The sequence below is a fragment of the Podarcis tiliguerta genome (genome assembly GCF_965153285.1).
Source record: "Podarcis tiliguerta genome assembly, chromosome: 14".
Classification (NCBI taxonomy): domain Eukaryota; kingdom Metazoa; phylum Chordata; class Lepidosauria; order Squamata; family Lacertidae; genus Podarcis; species Podarcis tiliguerta.
This window is the reverse complement of record NC_139547.1, coordinates 34,994,682-35,014,479: the sequence shown is the minus strand read 5'-3', so window position 1 is coordinate 35,014,479 and position 19,798 is coordinate 34,994,682. Positions and strand designations below refer to the sequence as shown.

Here is a 19,798-nt window from a genome sequence, read left to right as displayed (position 1 = left end):
AGGTCTTGCCACTGACACAGAAGAGTCAGCCTTGACTCCTTCCCAATATCATGCTATGAAGAAATCTGAGCAAGGGCTTCTTTGTACCATTGGAAGCCTCAGTCTACTGGCCTGCATGCTTGGTGTTTGCAAAAGAGTTGTGCCCTGGGCTCTTGCGATCTAAGGCAAGGGGTGGCAGGGGGCCTTTGGAATTGGGAGCGTGGAAGGCAGGGAGCCCAACAATAGGTGCAGCCAGAGCCAATGACAGGTGGAGCCAACTAATTCTAGTTTGGCCCCTGTTCATGTCACTCCTGATGAACTCTACAAGGGCAACAACCAAGACTGAGAAAGGAAGCAGCCAAGGCTGTAAATGAGCAGGAAGGGAGGTGAAGGCTGGCTGAAGGCAGACTGAGGTTGGTGGGGCATTAGGAAACAGGCCAGTCTCCGCAGGGCAGGGATGAGGAACTGGATCCGGCTACTGGGCTGGTCCCTCCCCTCCTCGAACCCTGCAGGTCCCTCTGGTAGGTAGCCACCCACCTGCCAATCGCCTGATGTCATCAAGTGTTTTTCCTTCCTCCTGCATGGTTTATTTTATTAAAGTTTTTCTTGATTTACAAGAGTGTGTGCAATGTCTCTCTCTCGCATCCCCCCCCCCATGTAATATTTTTACAAATCAGTTTCATTTGTTGACACAGCCAACCACAAATGAACAACCACACCCTAGGCCAACCCCAACCTTTCTCACCACCAAAGGAACACAAGTGAACTCCAAAGAACCTGCACAAGCAACGCTGACACCAAACCAAACCCTACATATAGTAAGTAAAATAGAAACATCGCCACCCGACCTCACCCCCACCCATCTTTCCCCCCTCCACCTCTTTCCTCCTTTTCTTCCTCCTGCATGGTTTGAAATCAAACTGTGTGGGGATCTGTGGATACTGCTGATCACCTCATCATGGCGCTTGCAAACCCCGCTTTTGGCAGGAAGCCACATTCTGACAGAAGCAAGGGGCCCACAGCACAGAGAAGGCACAACGTCTCATTGGAATCACCTCTAGAGAAAACCTAAGCTTTGGAGTGTGGCGGCAGCTGGCTGCAGGGCGTTCAGTGGGGCTGTGCTGGGAGGAATGGCCATTTATTTTGCCCCCCAGCCAGTGATGAGGTCATGGGAAGCTCAAGACCCATTACTATTTTTGTAGTAGGATCCCTGTCTCCAGTGCCCCAGAGCTGCCCAATCAGCATGAAAGGAGGGCTTCTTCTTCTTTTTTTTTTTAGCCACTGAGAAGAAGTCATGTCAACCTTTGTGCTGATGAGAGCCAATCAGAGTGAAAGGAGTTGATTTGGTCACAGCGGATTGGCTCCTAGGGTCACTCTGGAGAAGCTGTCAGGAAGAACGCCAAGGAGTTGTCCTGTATGCTCCAAAGCCAAGCACTTAGGGACACTGAAAACACAAGGGGTGCTCCAGATTCAAGACCACAGTGTGCATGTTCTGTTTCATACAACAGAACATCAAAGTCGCGCCGAAAGAAGATATCGGAGCACTCCAAATCAGTTGCCCATGCAGGTGCTGAAAGGCAACTGTTATGTACTGAGTTGAATGGGATCCAAAAGGCAGCAGTCTGATTGGTCCTAGAACAAAAGGATTAAGAATGCAGCAGTCTGATTTGTCCTAGAACAATAGGGTCCAGAATGCAGCAGTCTGATTGGTCCTAGAACAATAGGGTCCAGAATGCAGCAGTCTGATTGGTCCACAGGAGCCACCCAATCCAGCTCCAGGTGGAAGTGAATCCGCAACCTGATTGGCCTACAGGTGAATCCCGGAATCAGCCAACCATGTGGGGCCCATTGTGTAAATAATGTATATAAAGCAGACATTCTGGGGGAACTTCCATTCCTCCTCACCACTATGAGCTGAATAAAGAGCATGAAATCCACTCTCGACTCCGAGTACATTTCAGCAACACACGGAGATCTGCACTGATTGTTGCAATGCATCCCTCATGGCTATTATTTAATAATTATGTAATTATTATATAATCTTAGAAGGGGCATGCTGTGAGGGGGCATGGCTGTGACTATCAGAAGTACACATCCTTCTGGATTTGCCACTACACCACGGCTCTCAGACCACGCCCACTGCAAGAGCAAGGTGTCCTGGGAGCGTTCTCACCTCCCTCAGTGACTGAGAGCACTCCCTGCCCCACCCTCCAGCAGCCCACTCCTCTCTCTCGGAAGCCAATGGATTCTTGGCCTCAATGCAACTTTCTCCTCCCACCTATGCTGGGTGGAGCAGGGAGAATGGCGAAGAAGCAGCTGTGGGACAGATGTTGGGAAAGGAGCGATGGGGCCAACGGTACCCACACACGGAGGGAGAGGAGGGGATGGGGGACAAGGAGCCTGGCAGACATTTTTATGAGTTTGTTTTAACTGAAAGTGACAGGCATTCCTGGCAGGTACGAAGGTATGCCCAAGTCAGCCCCGGGGGTGCTTCTCTGTGGTGCCCGCAGGCTCAGCTGATGGACATTATTATGATTATTTATTATATTTCCTGCAATTATTATTTTTTTTGCACCAAGGGGTCTCAAAGCAACTTACAGAATGGAAGTAGAAAAAGCAAAGACTTTCAAACCAGACACACCAAGGGGCAGGGTGAGGCCTAATATAAATTTCCAAGAGCAGAATTCATAGTGTCTACACTGTGTTTTTTCTCGACTCAGGGGGCAAATGGGGAAGCTGTGGCCTTGCAAATACCCACCAGCCCCAGCCAGCATCGCCGGAGACAGGCTCCCACAACCTCTGGAGGGCCCCAGGACCCCAGTCGTGCCCTACACTCTGTTGCAAGGAAAGTGACAACACATGCAAGATGTTACCTGAACCGATGGAGGGTGGGTGTGAGAGACAGAAAGGCAGCCTACTCTTCCCTGGCTGACTCCTTCCTGAGTAACTTTGTCTGTGGGTTTTCTCTCGGGCTTTTCATATTCTTGCCATGGGCCATCCTTTTGTTAACCTCTTGACTCCATGACGGCTACATGTAAGCTTGTGGTTGCTTGCTACGAGTACTAAGACTTAAGTTTCTTTATCCTTAAGGAATAACATCAACTCCTGATAGCCGGAACATGGGAAGTCATTCAAAAATATCCGATTAATTGGCTTTTTTGATTGTATTATGATTTGGTATTGTATTCACGTGGCCTCCGTTGGATTTTTATTAATGAAAAATAAATTATTATTTTTTTAAAAAGTTTCTTTATCCTTTCCACCAGCTGTTTTTACTAAACTACTTATTTATCTTCTCTCTCTCTCTCTCTAATTCCAACACACCCAAGTATGCCTGATGATAACGAAATAAGAGTATCTTTAATGCAAGATCTTCACCATCATAGATAAAGTGGGTGAGGTCAGGGAGAAAACGATGACTCTTATCACCTGTACTCCCGCCTGCAAGAAGGGCTTACCAGTGGCCCGTAGGTGGCACAAAATATACACAGGCGTGGACTCGGGTGTCGGGGATCTTCCGTTTGCGGTTGATGAGGATCTCTTCTCTCAGGTATCGCTCGTACTGGTCGTTGATATATTCGATGATTGGGTCCCAGCTATGAGGAAGGAGAGAGGGTGATTCTTATGCTCAAAGGAAATGCTCAATTGGGTCCCAGCTATGAGGAAGGAGAGAGGGTGATTCTTATGCTCAAAGGAAATGCTCAAAGTCGCTCCTCTCTTAGCATGTGAGAGAGGAAAACCATGTCTGGGAACTCTGGAGGAAGGAGAACAGGCAGTGGTGTGGGGAATGATTTGGAGGAGAGAAACTCTGCAGTATAAATGAGGTTAAGCACACCCTTCCGCCATCATCTCTCTGTTCAGAACAGGGGTCAGCAACCTTTTTCAGCTGTGGGCCAGTCCACTGTCCCTCAGACCATGTGGTGGGCCGGACTATATTTTGAAGAGAAAAAGAACAAATTCTTATGCCCCACAAATAATCCAGAGATTCATTTCAAATAAAAGCACACATTCTCCTCATGTAAAAACACCAGGCAGGCCCCACAAATAACCCAGAGATGCATTTTAAATAAAAGCGCACATTCTACTCATGTAAAAACATGCTGATTCCTGGACTATCCGCGGGCCGGATTGAGAAGGCTACTGGGCCGCATATGGCCCATGAGCCTTAGGTTGCCTACCCCTGGTTCAGAATCACCCCTAAGAAAAGAAAGTTTCACATGCACATATCCCCGTAGCAACAGTTTTGGAGTAGAAGGCTCTGGTTTGTGCATTTACTCAGAAATCAGGTGTGTTGTGCTCACACAGTGGCAAATTCAGGTTGTATGGCTCTAGTCAATTGGGAAGACTTGTGCATCTGCACCCCCCCCAAAAAAGATGGGACTTTGTGCACTAAGGAAAGTGGGGGGGGGGATGCACTGGAAAGTGTGTGATGATGACACTTGCTTGAGGCAATGCTGTATTACAAAGAAATCTGAACGAATGCTCAAAAATAGCGGACAGCGTCCCATCTCCCTGGAAACAAACCAGGAAGAATGTTTGATAAACAGTTTGTCCGGAAGCAAACCCCAATTTATAAAAGGCAAACATAGAAGTCCCACCAATGTTTCACCACCACCTTAGAAACACTTTTAACGGTTGTGTTGTTTCCACTCCTAGTGCAGCCCCTTTCCCCAAGAGAGAGAAGTGAAGCAGCAATCAGGTCTCTCTCATACCAGTTTTGATTGTTAATCTGATCCCCAAATCCTGGCGTGTCTGTCACCGTCAGCTTCATCTTCACACCCTTCTCTTCAACAACTGTTGGGAAACAGAGCGAAACGGTGTTAGTTCACTGCCTCCGAGAGGCCCTTCTCATCCCAAAGGAAAGCTCGCCCGCTTCCTTCTCGCAAAATGTGGCGAACTGAAGTTAAAATTTGGAATATGAAAAACAGAGAGCAAAACTGATGGATTTATCCTGCCTTCTCTCACACAGAGGTCTCTCTCACATACACGCCTTCCATAGAGCTGCTCAGAGACTCTCTGCGCCACCCTCATGTCCTCTTCCCCTCCCTCCCTCGAGTAAGAGAGGATTCTTCCCTGTTTTGCCTGCCCAACTTGACTGCAGACACTTTGGGCTCGCCTAAACCTGTTCCGTGCCTAGAAAACATCGGACTGAGTGGTTTTCTGCTTGTCCTTTGCTTTTTATAGTTTACAGCATAAATAAATTTTGTTTTTGTTGTTGTTTTAAAAAAATAAGAAGACAGGTTTGCATGAGATGCACATGTGCTAATTTATATGCACAGATGCAAAGGAGGCATAGAATTTAAACAGAGCGGCAATTCATCTCACCAGAACAGCCAGGTGACCCTGTCTTCCTTCTCTCATGCTAATCAATTCCATCAGCTTATGTGCTTTCCAAATTTTTGTTAGCCATTATTTCACTGTTGGTGGCGACCTACCCCCCCCCCCATTTTGCACCACAAGTATGTGAGCAGCTGCTATTAAATTCCACATTAAGTCTTTATGTTTTATTTGTGGATCTAACTAGCCTAATAAAATTACCAGGGAATCCAATGTAAGATGTTATTAATGACTTTTGTCTTTACTACCTCTCCCTAAAAGACTGATTTATTCATTGCATTGCATTTTACTCAGAATATTTATACAATGGCCTTCAGCAGAGCTTCTAAGACTGAGATGGGGTTCTCAGGGCTAGGAGACAAATGTGGCCCCAAAGGCCTTTCCATCTGGTCCCAGCATTCAAAACTCCCATTGTTCTAGGTGCGTTTTGCGACAGGGAATTTCCTTAATGCAAGCAGTATCTGAGCTCTGGGCGTAGTGCAGTGGTACCTTGGTTTAAGAAGAGCTTAGTTTATGAATGTTATGTACTGAGTTGAATAGGATCCAAACTGCAGCAGTCTGATTGGTCCTAGAACAATAGGATCCAAATCGCAGCAGTCTGATTGGTCCTAGAACAATAGGATTCAGAATGCATCAGTCTGATTGGTCCTAGAACAATGCAGCAGTCTGATTGGTTGGCAGGAAACACCCAATCATGCTCCAGAGATAAGTGAATCCACAACCTGATTGGCTTACAGTAGAATTCCAGAATTAGCCAATCATGTGCAGCCCATTGTGTAAATAATGTATATAAAGCAGATACTTTGAGGGGACATTCATTCATTCCTCCTCACCACTATGAGCTGAATAAAGAGCATGAAATCACTTTGCGACTCTGAGTATATTTCACTGGCGACGAAGGTGGGATCCCGCTGAGCTGACTGCCACACACCGCACCGCAGCACCGCCACCTGCCGCACCGCTGCCTCGCACCGTGTATCCAGGCTTCAGCTCCGGGACACAAGGAACTCAGAATGGCAACCGACAGCAGCTTCTCGCCGTTCAACCCAGCATCTGGAGACTGGGAAGCGTACGCCTCTCGTTTCACCTTCCTCCTAGAAGCCAAAGGGGTCACCGATGAAGAAGACGCCAAGAAGAGGGCAATATTCTTCAGCGTCTGCGGAGAGGAGACGTTTGAAATCGCCCGGGCTCTCCTTGCGCCTGAAGACGTCGCTACAGTTCCATACAAAACAATAATGGAGCAGCTGAAGGGGCACTTTTCGCCACAGCCCTCAGTGGTGGCTCGCCGAAACGCCTTCTACGCAAAGCGGCAAGCCCCTGGGGAAACCATAACTGGGTTTGTGACCTCTCTCCGCCAAGCCGCCCGGTTCTGCAACTTCTCAGAGCTGGAGAACATGCTTCGTGACCGCCTCGTCGGTGGCCTGAGGGATGAGAAGCTGCAACGACGCCTCTACGCTAAGAAGAACCTAACGTTCCAGGTCGCTCTGGAGGAGGCCCTGGCAACGGAAGCTGCGGAGAAGTCGACGCAAGAGGCACGGCCGAGCCAGCCATCCCAACCGAGGGTCCACCACGAAGACCTCACCGACGACTCAGGATCCAACAGGGAGGAGGTGCACCGAGTACAGCAGCGCACTCAAGCAGCCCACATACCACAGCTGCCTCGACGAGAAGGAGGGAACTGCGCTAGCTGTGGAGAAAGTCACGAGAGGAGGACCTGCCGTTTCCGCAATGCAGAGTGCAGGCAGTGCAGAAAATCGGGGCACATCGCCCGGGTGTGTCGGGCTCGGCCCACCCGACGCCAGGCATCAGATGACCAATCCAAGAGCCCCAGGTCCCGGGGCCCAACGCACCAAGGCAACTCAACGGAGCTCACGGACTTCCAGGTATACCAGTTGCCCCACCCCAACGTAGAGAAAATTTATGTAGAGGTACAGATAGAGGGGGCCCCATGCCGCATGGAGCTTGACACGGGTTCAAATCTATCCATAATCTCGGCAAGGACGTTAAGGAAACTGTGTCCTACTGGGGGTCCCAAACTCAGGCCGGCCCCATTCACCCTCCGGGACTTCCAGAAACGTAAGGTCCCCACAATGGGGGTGGGGACCTTCAGGGTGCAATACCGAGGGCGGACGCGGCAACTGGACTTGCTTGTGGTCAAGGGCCCCTACATTAGCTTACTGGGATTGGCATGGTTTGGACCACTGGGGCTAGCCGTCACCGGGGTGAACAACACTAGCTTACAAGTGGACGTGGACGCCATATGCAAGGAATTTCCGGGGGTTTTTGATGGGAAATTGGGACAGTATACGGGCCCCCCCATTGCTCTACAGCTTGACCCCGCAGTACGACCAGTCAGGCTCAAGGCCCGCCGGGTCCCGTTCGCCCTGAAACCCCGTATAGACGAGGAATTGGACCGGCTCGTGGAGCAAGGAGTGCTGGAGCCGGTGCCTAATGCCCCCTGGGAAACCCCAATCGTCACACCCGTCAAGCCTAATGGTTCGGTCCGCATCTGCGCAGACTACAAATGTACCATAAACAAGGCCCTCACGGCCCATGCATACCCAGTGCCAGTGGTCAGCCATGTCCTTGCCACCCTGGCTGGGTCGAAAATTTTTGGCAAGCTGGACTTGGCCCAAGCATATCAACAGCTACCAGTGGATGAGGCCACAGCAGAGGCACAGACGATTGTGACGCACAGAGGAGCGTTCAGGGTAAAGCGGCTGCAATTCGGCGTCAGCGTGGCACCAGGCATATTCCAGAACCTGATGGACTCTCTCCTTAAAGGAATTCCTGGAGTCACCCCCTTCTTCGATGATGTGTTGATTGCCGGGCCCACACCAGAGGAGTTTGAGGACCGCCTCCGCACCGTTCTGCACCGTTTCCAGACGGCGGGTCTCAAGGTGAAGCGGGAAAAATGTCTACTAGGAGTGCCTCAGGTGGACTTTCTGGGATTTATGGTGGACGCAGAAGGGGTACACCCGACTGGGGACAAGGTACGGGCCATTTGTGATGCCCCAGCGCCCAAGAACAAGACTGAACTTCAGGCCTTCTTGGGACTATTGAACTTTTACCATTCCTTCCTTCCCCACAAAGCGGCGGTAGCAGAACCCCTACACAGACTTCTGGACAAGCGGGCCCCTTGGGTGTGGGGCCAGCGCCAGGAGGCTGCATTCCAGGCAGTCAAGGACTTGCTTGTCTCAAACTCGGTCTTGGCACACTTCGACGAGAGGCTGCCGGTGGTGCTAGCATGCGACGCCTCACCCTATGGCATTGGCGCGGTCCTGGGACACCAACTCCCGGATGGAAGAGAGGTACCAGTAGCATACTTTTCCCAGACACTCAGCGCAACCGAACGGAACTACTCACAAATAGACAAGGAGGGGCTGGCAATTGTGAAGGGAGTAAAAAAATTCCATGATTTCTTGTACGGGCGGCCCTTCACCGTGGTGACTGACCACAAGCCGCCGCTTGGCTTGTTTGCCCCTGAAAAGCAGACCCCCCAAGTGCTGTCTCCTCGCGTCCTCAGGTGGTCAATTTTCCTTGCCAGCTACCAGTACGCACTGATTCACCGACCTGGGAAGGCGATGGGCCATGCGGACGCCCTCAGCAGGCTACCACTACCGGAAACAGGCCCCGACCCAGCACCTGCACAAGAGGTTATGAGCCTGGAGCTGCTTCCCGACCGCCCCATTCAGGCACAAGAAGTTGCACACCATTCCAAGAAAGACAGGGTCATCTCCCGGGTCCTGGACTGGGTGTGGAGGGGATGGCCCAGCAACAGCCCTGGGCCAGAAACCCGCAAACATGAACTGTCGGCCCACAAGGGGTGCCTGTTATGGGGAAGCAGGGTCGTTGTTCCCCAGCCCCTCCGCAAAAGGGTCCTCACAGCCCTACACGAGACACACCCAGGGGTAGTAAGAATGAAGGCCCTGGCCAGGAGTTATGTGTGGTGGCCGGGGATCGACGGAGAGATAGAGGCCTGGGTCAAACACTGCCAGGCCTGCCAAGAATCCCGCCCAGATCCCCCAAGGGCCCCAGTCCAGTCCTGGGAGTCCGCCCGAGCACCATGGTCACGCCTGCATGTGGACTTCGCTGGCCCCTTTCAGGGGAAAACATTCTTCATAGTGGTGGACTCCTACACCAAATGGCTGGAAGTCGCACTGGTACCGTCCACTTCTACATCCGCAGCCATCCGGGTACTACGCAGGCTGTTTGCAACCCACGGGCTCCCTGACACTCTCGTCTCAGACAACGGGACTGCATTCACGTCAGGAGAATTCCAAACCTTCACAGCGCAGAACGCCATCCGCCACATCCGTTCGGCGCCATTCCACCCTGCCACCAATGGCCAAGCAGAACGCATGGTGCGGACCACCAAGGACACCCTTCGCCGCATGACGCAAGGGGATTGGGAGTACCGTCTTGCCACATTCCTCCTAGCACAGCACAGCACCCCCAGCTCAACGACTGGCCGGAGCCCCGCTGAACTACTAATGGGTCGGCGCCTTGCAATCAGATTGGACCGCCTTCACCCCGATAGAGCTCAGGATGAAGTAGTGGTGGGGGAAGGCAGGAACCCCCGGACCTTCGAGGCCCAAGACCCAGTGTACGCAAAGAATTTTGGGGCAGGCCCAGCATGGGTACCCGCCACAGTCACCAGGGTCACTGGCCCCGTGTCATACGAGGTCCTAACGGATGGGGGGCAATGCTGGCGCCGCCACTGCGACCAGATACGGCGGCGATTCCCGGGAGAAAACCAGGAGGAGGAAAGGTCAGAGGAGTCCCAAGGGAACAGAGCGGCAGTGAGGCCCATAGAGCAGGAGGGGCCAGCAGGAGAGGCAGAATCAGTAAATACAGAGAGGACCCGCGAGGCCGAAAGGACACCGGAACCAGAACCACGACTGAGCGAGCTGGTTGCGCCAGACCAAACAGGCCCATCACAGCCAGCATCCTTGGAACACGAGCCAGAACCTGAACCCCGGACCAGGGAACACCACAGGCCGCAACGCACACGTAGGCCGCCGGCGTACCTCGAGGACTATGAATGTGACCTCCCGGGCAGGACTGGAACTTAGAGGGGAGGGGTGTTATGTACTGAGTTGAATAGGATCCAAACTGCAGCAGTCTGATTGGTCCTAGAACAATAGGATCCAAATCGCAGCAGTCTGATTGGTCCTAGAACAATAGGATTCAGAATGCATCAGTCTGATTGGTCCTAGAACAATGCAGCAGTCTGATTGGTTGGCAGGAAACACCCAATCATGCTCCAGAGATAAGTGAATCCACAACCTGATTGGCTTACAGTAGAATTCCAGAATTAGCCAATCATGTGCAGCCCATTGTGTAAATAATGTATATAAAGCAGATACTTTGAGGGGACATTCATTCATTCCTCCTCACCACTATGAGCTGAATAAAGAGCATGAAATCACTTTGCGACTCTGAGTATATTTCAATGAACAAGTTGAATTAAGAACGCTGCGAACCTGGAAGTAGGTGTTTTGGTTTGTGAACTTTGCCTTGGAAACATGTTTCGCTTCCTGTTGAGTGTGTTCCGTTTGTAAATTGAGTCCCCCGCTGCTATGGGAAAGCACGCCTTGGTTTAAGAACGCTTTGGTTTAAGAATGGACTTCCGGAACGGATTAAGTTCGTAAACCAAGGTGCCACTGTACTGCGCCTAAGATTTCAGATTAAAAGTGCCACTGTGTGAAGGAAAGAAGGACCTTTTTCTGCCTCCCCACTTCCAGCTGCTCTCTGAAGACTGGAGGGAGACCCTCTTAAGAATATTAGGGGCGTAGGCAGGGGAAATATGGCTTTGTATTTTGCAGGCTTAAGATGAGGACTAGACCATGTGAAAAATGAACATAATATTTTAGCTGCAGTTCATTCATTTTCAGCTTAGTATTCTTATTATAAAAAAGCGCGCCTAGACAATCCGTTGTTGTGCCCATAACCTTGGTTTAAGGTGCCATTTAGCTCCTTGTTTTCATCTCTCAGCTTCTAACACTTTCTGGCCCTCAGAGCTCTCCTTAGGCCACGCCCCTCCTAAGCCACACCCCTCAAGGCTTGATTGGCACCCCCCAAAAAATCCTCAAGTGATTTTGCTAGGCTGGAACGTGTCCTTGAACCCTGAGAGTTATTCTTGCTTGCCTCAATGGAGGACAGAGAAGGGGGAGTGTGAAATGTGAACTAGCCTAGTGTAAAAAAAGGTGAAAAATTATGGGAATGAGGGCTGATAGTAGGACAAAAGGAGCCACACTAGGTAAATTATGAGTTCATTAGGATTGTGGCTGGCAAGTACAGGAGAGAAGGGGAAGCAGATGTTTCCCTCAGAACACTGAAAGTGCAAAAGAGGAGGCAGTGTGGTATACTGGTCACAGTGTTGGACTAGGAACTGGGAGTAAAGGTAAAAGGTAAAGGTACCCCTGCCTGTACGGGCCAGTCTTGACAGACTCTAGGGTTGTGCGCCCATCTCACTCAAGAGGCCGGGGGCCAGCGCTGTCCGCAGACACTTCCGGGTCATGTGGCCAGCGTGACATCACTGCTCTGGCGAGCCAGAGCCGCACACGGAAACGCCGTTTACCTTCCCGCTAGTAAGCGGTCCCTATTTATCTACTTGCACCCGAGAGTGCTTTCGAACTGCTAGGTTGGCAGGCGCTGGGACCGAGCGACGGGAGCGCACCCCGCCGCGGGGATTCGAACCGCTGACCTTTCGATCGGCAAGCCCTAGGCGCTGAGGCTTTAACCCACAGCGCCACCCACGTCCCTATAGGAACTGGGAGACCAGGGTTCAAATCCACACTCAGCCATGAAGCTCACTGTGTGATCTTGAGCCAGTCACACACTCTCAGCCTGCGTCACAGGGTCGTTAGGAAGATAAAATGGGAAGGGGGAGATTCATGGATGCTGGCTTGAGTTCCTTGGAAGGGAGGTGCGATATAAATGTAATAACGATAATAATTCCGCCAGGGTCCTCACCGCGAGTGACGGAGAGCAGCTGCAAGGTCTTGGGAATGCATTCCTCGTAACCGGAGCCTGTCGGTTTCCGGCTGACCTTGGATTTGAAGAGCGTGTTCACCATGGTGGACTTGCCGAGGCCACTTTGACCTGCGGGTAAAAGGGGAGAGGAAGAGAAAGCCGTGAAACCAAACCTAATACATTGGCAGCCTTCAGATCTCAGAAGGGCTCTTGCACGGGAGAAGATGGAACAAGCATGTTCTTCATTGCTCCAGGGAGGCGGGATTAGAGCAGAGATGGCTAAGAGACCAATTTCAGTGAAATCAGAGACCCTTATTCGCCTCCCAGAGCGACAATCCCCCAGAAACTCTGGAAATTGTAGCTCTCTGAGAGGAACAGAGGAGTCTCCTTAAAACTCTCAGCTCCCTTAACAAACTACAGCTCCCATAATTCTTTGGGGGAGGCCCCGGCTGCTTAAAATGGCATCATAGGGCTTTAAATGTTTGGCGTGGGTGTGGCCTTGCTTGTCTTGGGCTCTGGCTCCACCTAGTGTTGATCTCCCTGCCGTCTGCCCTACAAGTCTCAACTGGCACATTTCAAGGGCAAGGAGCCACAGGGATGAACAGAAAACTGTAAGCTATGGGGCACAATCCCATCCGGCCAGGACCCCAGGGAGACCTCCTTGGAGGAAGACCCATGAGAAGAACCTGGGTACCAGGAAAAACCCGCTGCAGTCCTAAGGCAACTTGGAGTACTTTGGCCAACCTGCTGCCCTCCAGATGTTGTTGGACTACAACTCCCATAATCCCTTGCCATTGGTCATGCTGGCTGGGGCTAATCAGATGGAGTCCAGCATCTGGAGTGCCACAACTTCAGGGACACTAGTCTAATGGGCATCTTGTCTGCCCCCCTGATGACACCTTCAAATACATACCAAAACCCTGATATGTCTTTGTTATGTACTGAAGTTCTCACCCTGGGCCAGCAGGGGGATACTGTAGATAGTTATGCAAATGAAGGATCGAAAGTGACGTTCAGTGATTGGATAGTTTGTATGCAAATGAAGGATCGAAAGTGACGTTCAGTGATTGGATAGAAAATGGCAACAGTTACATTGTTCTGGAGCTCTATATAAGCAGGCTGACTGAGCTCCTCAGTCAGTTCTGTTCCAGCTTACAAATAAAGAGCTGCTTTGGAAGAATCGCTGTGTCGTCTGCTATGTCTACCCTCAACTTAACAGTCTTGACCCTTGATTTCCGCCATGGCCCCGACTTCAAAAGTTGAAGGAAATTAACAGCGGCAAAAAGCTGGGTCTTCTGCCTCATTCTGTGACCCTGATCCAAATCCCTCATTTCTCCACAGCTGCTTTTGGGGGACCTGGCTGGCTGAGACTGTGCCCCATAGTTTACAGTTTTCTGTTCATCCCCGTGGCTCCTTGCCTTTGAAATGTGCTGGTTTTATCATCATGTCTTATCACCACCACCATCATCATTCTGTTATTCCATTGCACATATCTGTGTAGGAGGAAGGAAGCTCTGGAATGATGTCAAAACATCTTTCATCAAGTGGAAGGGAAAGGGAGGAGAATCTCCCATTAGTTTGCCTGATGATGGATGCAGTGGAACCCAGAAGCTTGCATACTCTGCAACCAACCTCAGCTGTTCACACCTAAGATGCTAAAATGTTACTACAAATGTTTGAGAGCCATCTTTATCAACTATGCATGAAACACAACGGCGTTGCTGGTTTTGTCTCTCTCACTTCTTTTAAAAACCCAAATGTTGACTGGGCCTCTCCTTGTCTCTTGTTTACTTCAAGCTCTCCCTGGAGAGGGCTTATCTGGCTTGATAGGGCTTTCCTCTCCCTGTCACAGGCAGCTCCAATCTGCACCCCCATGCTGCCCCCTCCACAAGCACAAACACACCCCTTTTAAGTTCAAAAATGTCAAGCTTCTCCGCACGGAAAAAAAATGTTTCCCAGGATTGATTGAAACCAGATGTGCAGCCTCCAGAAAGGGTCGGAGGAGTCACAGCTGGAACAGCTTTTTGCTTTCCTGGTCCTCTATTCCAATTGCCCATCGTGGCTGGATTGCTTTGGCATGGCAGGAAGGGCGCTTGGGCAGACGTCCAGCCGTGATGCCCTACTGATGGGGCAAGGACAAGATCAGGACAGAGAGGGGGTGAAGGAAGAGGCTCCCTCTTTTAGTTATGATGGGGAAGAACTGTGGCAGAGCATCTCTCAGTTCCCAGCATCTCCACATTAAGACTGGGAGAGACTCTTGTCTGAAACCCTGAAGAGTCACTGCCAGCAAGAGTAGTTCAGAGGTGGGGAACTTTAGCCATTCAGTCTAATTCGGCCGAGCATGGGTCCCAGTTTGGCCCAGGAAGTCACCCCCCAAACCCGCGCCCAAGAGCTGCCTCAAGGTGTGCTACTGACTGTCCATTGGCAAGTGTTATGTACTGTTGAATAAGATACAAAATGCAGCAGTCTGACTGGTCCTAGAACAATAGGATTCAGAATGCAGCAGTCTGATTGGTCCTAGAACAATGCAGCAGTATGATTGGTCTGCAGGAGCCACCCAATCCAGCTCCAGATGGAAGTGAATCCACAACCTGATTGGCCTACAGGAGAATTCCGGAATTAGCCAATCACGTGCAGCCCTCACGTGTAAATAATGTATATAAAGCAGATACTTTGGGGAAACATTCATTCCTCCTCACCACTATGAGCTGAATAAAGAGCATGAAATCCACTCTCGACTCTGAGTATATGAGGCTGTCACTACCCATAAGCTGACTGGCACTGAGAGTACACCTGTGGGGACTGGCTGTATGTACTGTGGAGCTTGCCTAGGGGAACCCAATAGCACAGCCAACCCCCGCAGAAAGCAGGTGGGAAGTTATTGCTGATCAGCCGATAGGCAGCAACTTCAACCCTTCAGTATTTTGTAGGAGGGATTCAAGCACATCCTGGAAATTTAGGTTTCTGAAACTAAAGTGGACTAATGTGCTGGTGCAACAAACCCACTTGACAACAGGCTTTTTGCAGTTAGGAAAGTGATGGTGAAAAGGAATGAAAATTGTGGGATGAACAAACAATTAAGAAGAAGATGCATTGTCGCTACCCAAGCAAATCAGGGTGAATTCAAGATGAATGCTCGTTGGCATGTAACCACCCTGTAAATAAATCAGAAGGAATGCGCCATGAAGACTGGATATAGACTAACCCGGGTGTATGTTTTGTGGAAGCAAATCAGGATGGATGCTCACTAAACAGGTCATCTGGAGAGTTGCTGGATAAGATCCAGAGGTGGTGTTGCCAGAGCTCTTTTCTTGTTGTGCCTTGCTGCAAATTGTGTGGATCTTTATTTATTTATTTTGGACATGGTTGTTTCTCATCTACATTTCTCCCACAGATGGAATGGTTGGTCTGGCTCTTAGATACTTTACCCTTCTTGGGAGAACTTTTAAATGAACAGGTGTGTTTATTAGGCAGTGCGGCAAAACTTCCTTCCTTCCTTCCTTCCTTCCTTCCTTCCTTCCTTCCTTCCTCTCTCTGCCTAACGTTAGGGCCAGTCCTGGGAAAGAGGGTGGCCCAGTGAAATGACTATAAGGTCCTTTAGGCAGCAAAATGTCTTGGGCTGGCCTTGCCTGCCTTGCCTGTTCCCCTGTTTCGGTGGGGTTGGTCAGGGAGGAGATCAGGGAGCCATGATGGAAATCCTCTTTAACCCCTTTCTGGCTTTCTGGGGTTTTGCTAGGTGTTCCCTGCACAGGTCCATGTCTCCTTTTGCAACCCTAAGAATGTGTGCACGTTTAAAAAAGTTGAAATTCTTTGAAAGTTGGAATCTGCCATTTTTCTGCGCTGATTCATGGGGCAGATGCCCACAGCCAAGGGGATGTTTCAGTGGTGAATGTGTGTCCTTTCCTCATCCTCTGTGGGATCAAAGAGATGATGCACACCTGTCCTAACTCATGAGCGAGGCATATATTCTTCCTAGCCAACCCCCTCTTATCCACTAGGGCCTACAGCCCCTGGCATCTCAGGCCCATCTATTTAGCAAGACAGCCAAGAGCCAAACCCATTTGTCTTGTAGCTGAAGTCCTTCCTCCTGGAAAAAAAAAAATCTCTCGAAAGCGTCTGTCTCCTTGCACCTGTTCTATCAGTTCCTCCTGGACAGGGAAATCCATGATGGGGATTTATCTGACATCTTGCGTGCTGCAGCATTTGCTCAGCACGTCTTCTTCTTCTTCTTTTTTAAAAAAATATCTTATCCCCATAATCCTCCCGACTTTCTTCCCTCGAGGATGTTTCAGGCCCCAAACAAAATCATTATTCTTATTTGGGATTTGCTTTTTTGGCATCTCTGTACTGGCTTCTGGCTTTTGATCTGGAAATATTTATTGCTGAGCGCATCGCAGGGTTGTGGTGGAGGGTGTGTGTGTGTGTGTGTGTCTTTGGAGGAGCACTCTGGACAAAGCCTTTGTCTGCATGGAGGCCAAGGAGAAGAAATTCCAGGAGGCTGGATGGTGGGAAAGGGCACGAGGTTGCTAGGAAAGAGTTAGAGGGTTTGCACGGCAGGCGAGGAGTCCCAGGGAAAAAAAATACACAAAAAGCCTCAGAGCGTCTCCCCCTCCCCACTAACCCAAAGGACGCTGCAGAACGCCAGCTGCAACACTAAAGGTAGTTCAAAGCTTCCATATTTGAGGGTAGCGACTCATGGCCTCTGGGGTAGCACAATGAAAGGGACTAGCAGCTTCTATGAAAGGGAACCGGACTATGTCCTCTCCAGATTCTGCCCTCCATCCATTTTTAGTGAGTGTTTTCTGCAACAAGCCACTTACGCAATAATAGTGATAGATTTATACTGGGCCATGGGGTGTATGGGGTGTTAGGGGAGGGGTAGTACCTCTGGTGGGTGACACGTCATGCTCCTCCTGGGGTAATTTGTTCACCTTTGGTCACCCCACCCAGGACTTAGCTCTCACTTGAAGCTGTCAGCATGTGACAGAGGCCACACCCTGGGAGACAGCTTTGACTGGCTGGCCAAACTAGGTGAGGGTAGCCGATGGGGCTCAACCTTGCAGGACATCTTGGGGAGAAGAAAAGGCCCAGGAGTAATCCCTACACAAATACCTGCCAAAGGTATTGCTCTGCTTTCCTTTGGACAACATCAGCAAGGCCAAAAGGGAGCCCAGGACCTCCATGCATGCTGCCCAGGCTTGTGTGCCAGGGAAGTCACTTTGGTGCTGTAAATGCAAAGTTCGACTTCACCCCCAGAGGCACGCTCCATTGTCTTTCGAGATAGATGGATGCCAACAAAAAAATTATTGTGCATTTTAAGACTCAGAGAAGTGCACATTTTTAAGGAGGGTTGTGTTCTGGTTCACATACCTTTTCTGGAACGTGCAAATTAGGTGGGTTCACCTTGAAATGCGAGCTGAATCAATTTTCTTCTGCTCCCTATTCCCAGACAAAGCCCCCTCCCCCTTTTTATCCTCCCTTTGGCTTTCTCCCAAATGCTGGTCTCTTCTTTATTCATCCTTTCACACATGAGCTCAGCTTTACAGCTGCAGGCACTCGGCCTGCCCTTTGCCCAGTTGCATCTCCAGGGATGCCAAATTCTGCCGTGTCAACAGATTTGCTGGGGAGGCCTGGAGACGGTGACCATGACGTGGGCAGAGGAGAAAGACGGTGCCTCCATTTCCTTGCCCACGCTCTCCCCTGCTGAGGGGAAACTACGAGGAAACTCAGCCTCCTGAGCTCTCGACACCTGTGATGCTCTAAAAGCCTTCCAGGGGAGGAAGTTCACAACACAGCCTTCATCCTGGCTTCAAGAGAGGGTTGGCTGTGGGTCCTGTGTTATGGAGCACAGCCCTCTATTTGAAGGCCTCCTGAAATGCTGCCTGGTCCAAGTCTGCCTTAAAGATCAGGCACTCGAAGAAGAAGAAGAAAATGAGTTTGGATTTGATATCCCGCTTTATCACTACCCGAAGGAGTCTCAAAGCGGCTAACATTCTTCTTTCCCTTCCTCCCCCACAACAAACACTCTGTGAGGTGAGTGGGGCTGAGAGATGTCAGAGAAGTGTGACTAGCCCAAGGTCACCCAGCAGCTGCATGTGGAGGAGCGGGGAAGCGAACCCTGTTCACCAGATTATGAGTCCACCGCTCTTAACCACTACACCACAAGTCACTTATCCACAGCATCTGGACCACAGACTTAGCAACTGCAAAGGTTCCCTGATCACAGTCTTTCCTCCTAAGATGAAATGCATTGCATTTCTATTTAAAGGGTGATAATTATTTCTAAATATGCACCCCCCCCCTCTCTCTGTGTGTTTTTAAAGACTTCCAGAATACAGGGAGGCTCTTCTAAGGAGAAAGAAGCTCTGGCATATATCTTAGGAATTAAGCCCTGTATCACCCCGACGCCAGGCCTTCCCATCTGACGAAGCCTGAGGGTGGCTCACAGCACCTGCTACTCACCTACAACCATGATGTTGAATTCGAAGCCAGTCTTCATGGTCTTGATCCGCATCTGGTCCATCACGGCCTCGATCCCCACATAGCCAAAGAGCTTCTGGTCTCCTGTGCTAACGGAAGGGCCATCCCGGGATAGCTGCTCTCTTGCCGGCTGCTCCTCCATGCTCCTCCGCTGAGGCTCAGGGCTACTCTCTGAAAGCGGAAGAGAGAAGGGAAACCTGAACCAGATACTCCAGGTGGGACAGAAGTTCCTCCACGCGACTTACTCTTCCCCTTCTTCTCGATCCGGTTGCCCTGCTGTACTTCTGAGAATGAGTATTGTGCACAGAACAGAAAGTCAGTTTAACTGACCAAAGTGCTTTATTTCTCTCAGTCCCTCAAAACAGAGGGGTCTGTGAGCCACCAGAGGTCTGTGAGCTTCATTCAGGCAGTCCATGGCGTGTCAACAGCAAGTATTCATATTTATTTCTATCTGTATTCCAAATGCTTTCTTTTGTTTCCTATATTGTATTTTATTGCACTACAGCGCAAATTGGAATACAATGCAAGAAAGAAAAGAAGCAACATGGATACAATTATACAATTAAACATCGCACAGCACATTGCAGGCAAATAATAAAGAGGCCCGACAAGACCGCCTGCAATTTTCTCGTGGTCCGTATGTGTGCGCGCATATGTGTGAGGTTTTTTGGGAACTATTGTCCTAAAAGAAGCAGGGGTGCAGCTTTCAAGGAGACAGGGAGCCCAATGCTGAGCCTGGGCTGCCTACTCTTCCTATGTTCACCTACGGAACTCAAGGCCACAATACGAGGTGATGGCCGCCAGCTGAAATGCTGTTCAAAGGGATTCAAATTCACGGAGGAGGAGGTTGAGGCTACATGCTGATGGCTGCTGGACACAATGGCAACAGGGAACCTCCGTGTTTGGGGTAGTCTATCTCTGAATATCTCTGAATGAGGGATGCGGGTGGCACTGTGGGTTAAACCACAGAGCCTAGGACTTGCTGATCAGAAGGTTGGCGGTTCGAATCCCCGCAATGGGGTGA

General features: G+C 50.3%; 1 protein-coding gene across 1 annotated transcript in view; it reads right to left on the bottom strand.

Annotated features, from left to right (window-relative positions):
- The window catches only part of SEPTIN12 (septin 12), an 80,103-nt gene that overhangs the window by 11,355 nt on the left and 48,950 nt on the right, over window positions 1-19,798 (bottom strand). The window contains exons 4-7 of the mRNA XM_083414105.1: window positions 18,757-18,945; window positions 12,295-12,423; window positions 4,692-4,773; window positions 3,438-3,575 (exon numbers count right to left, since the gene is read on the bottom strand). Coding sequence (XP_083270231.1) covers window positions 3,438-3,575; window positions 4,692-4,773; window positions 12,295-12,423; window positions 18,757-18,945 — 538 coding nt within the window. The remainder of the gene's footprint in view (window positions 1-3,437; window positions 3,576-4,691; window positions 4,774-12,294; window positions 12,424-18,756; window positions 18,946-19,798) is intronic.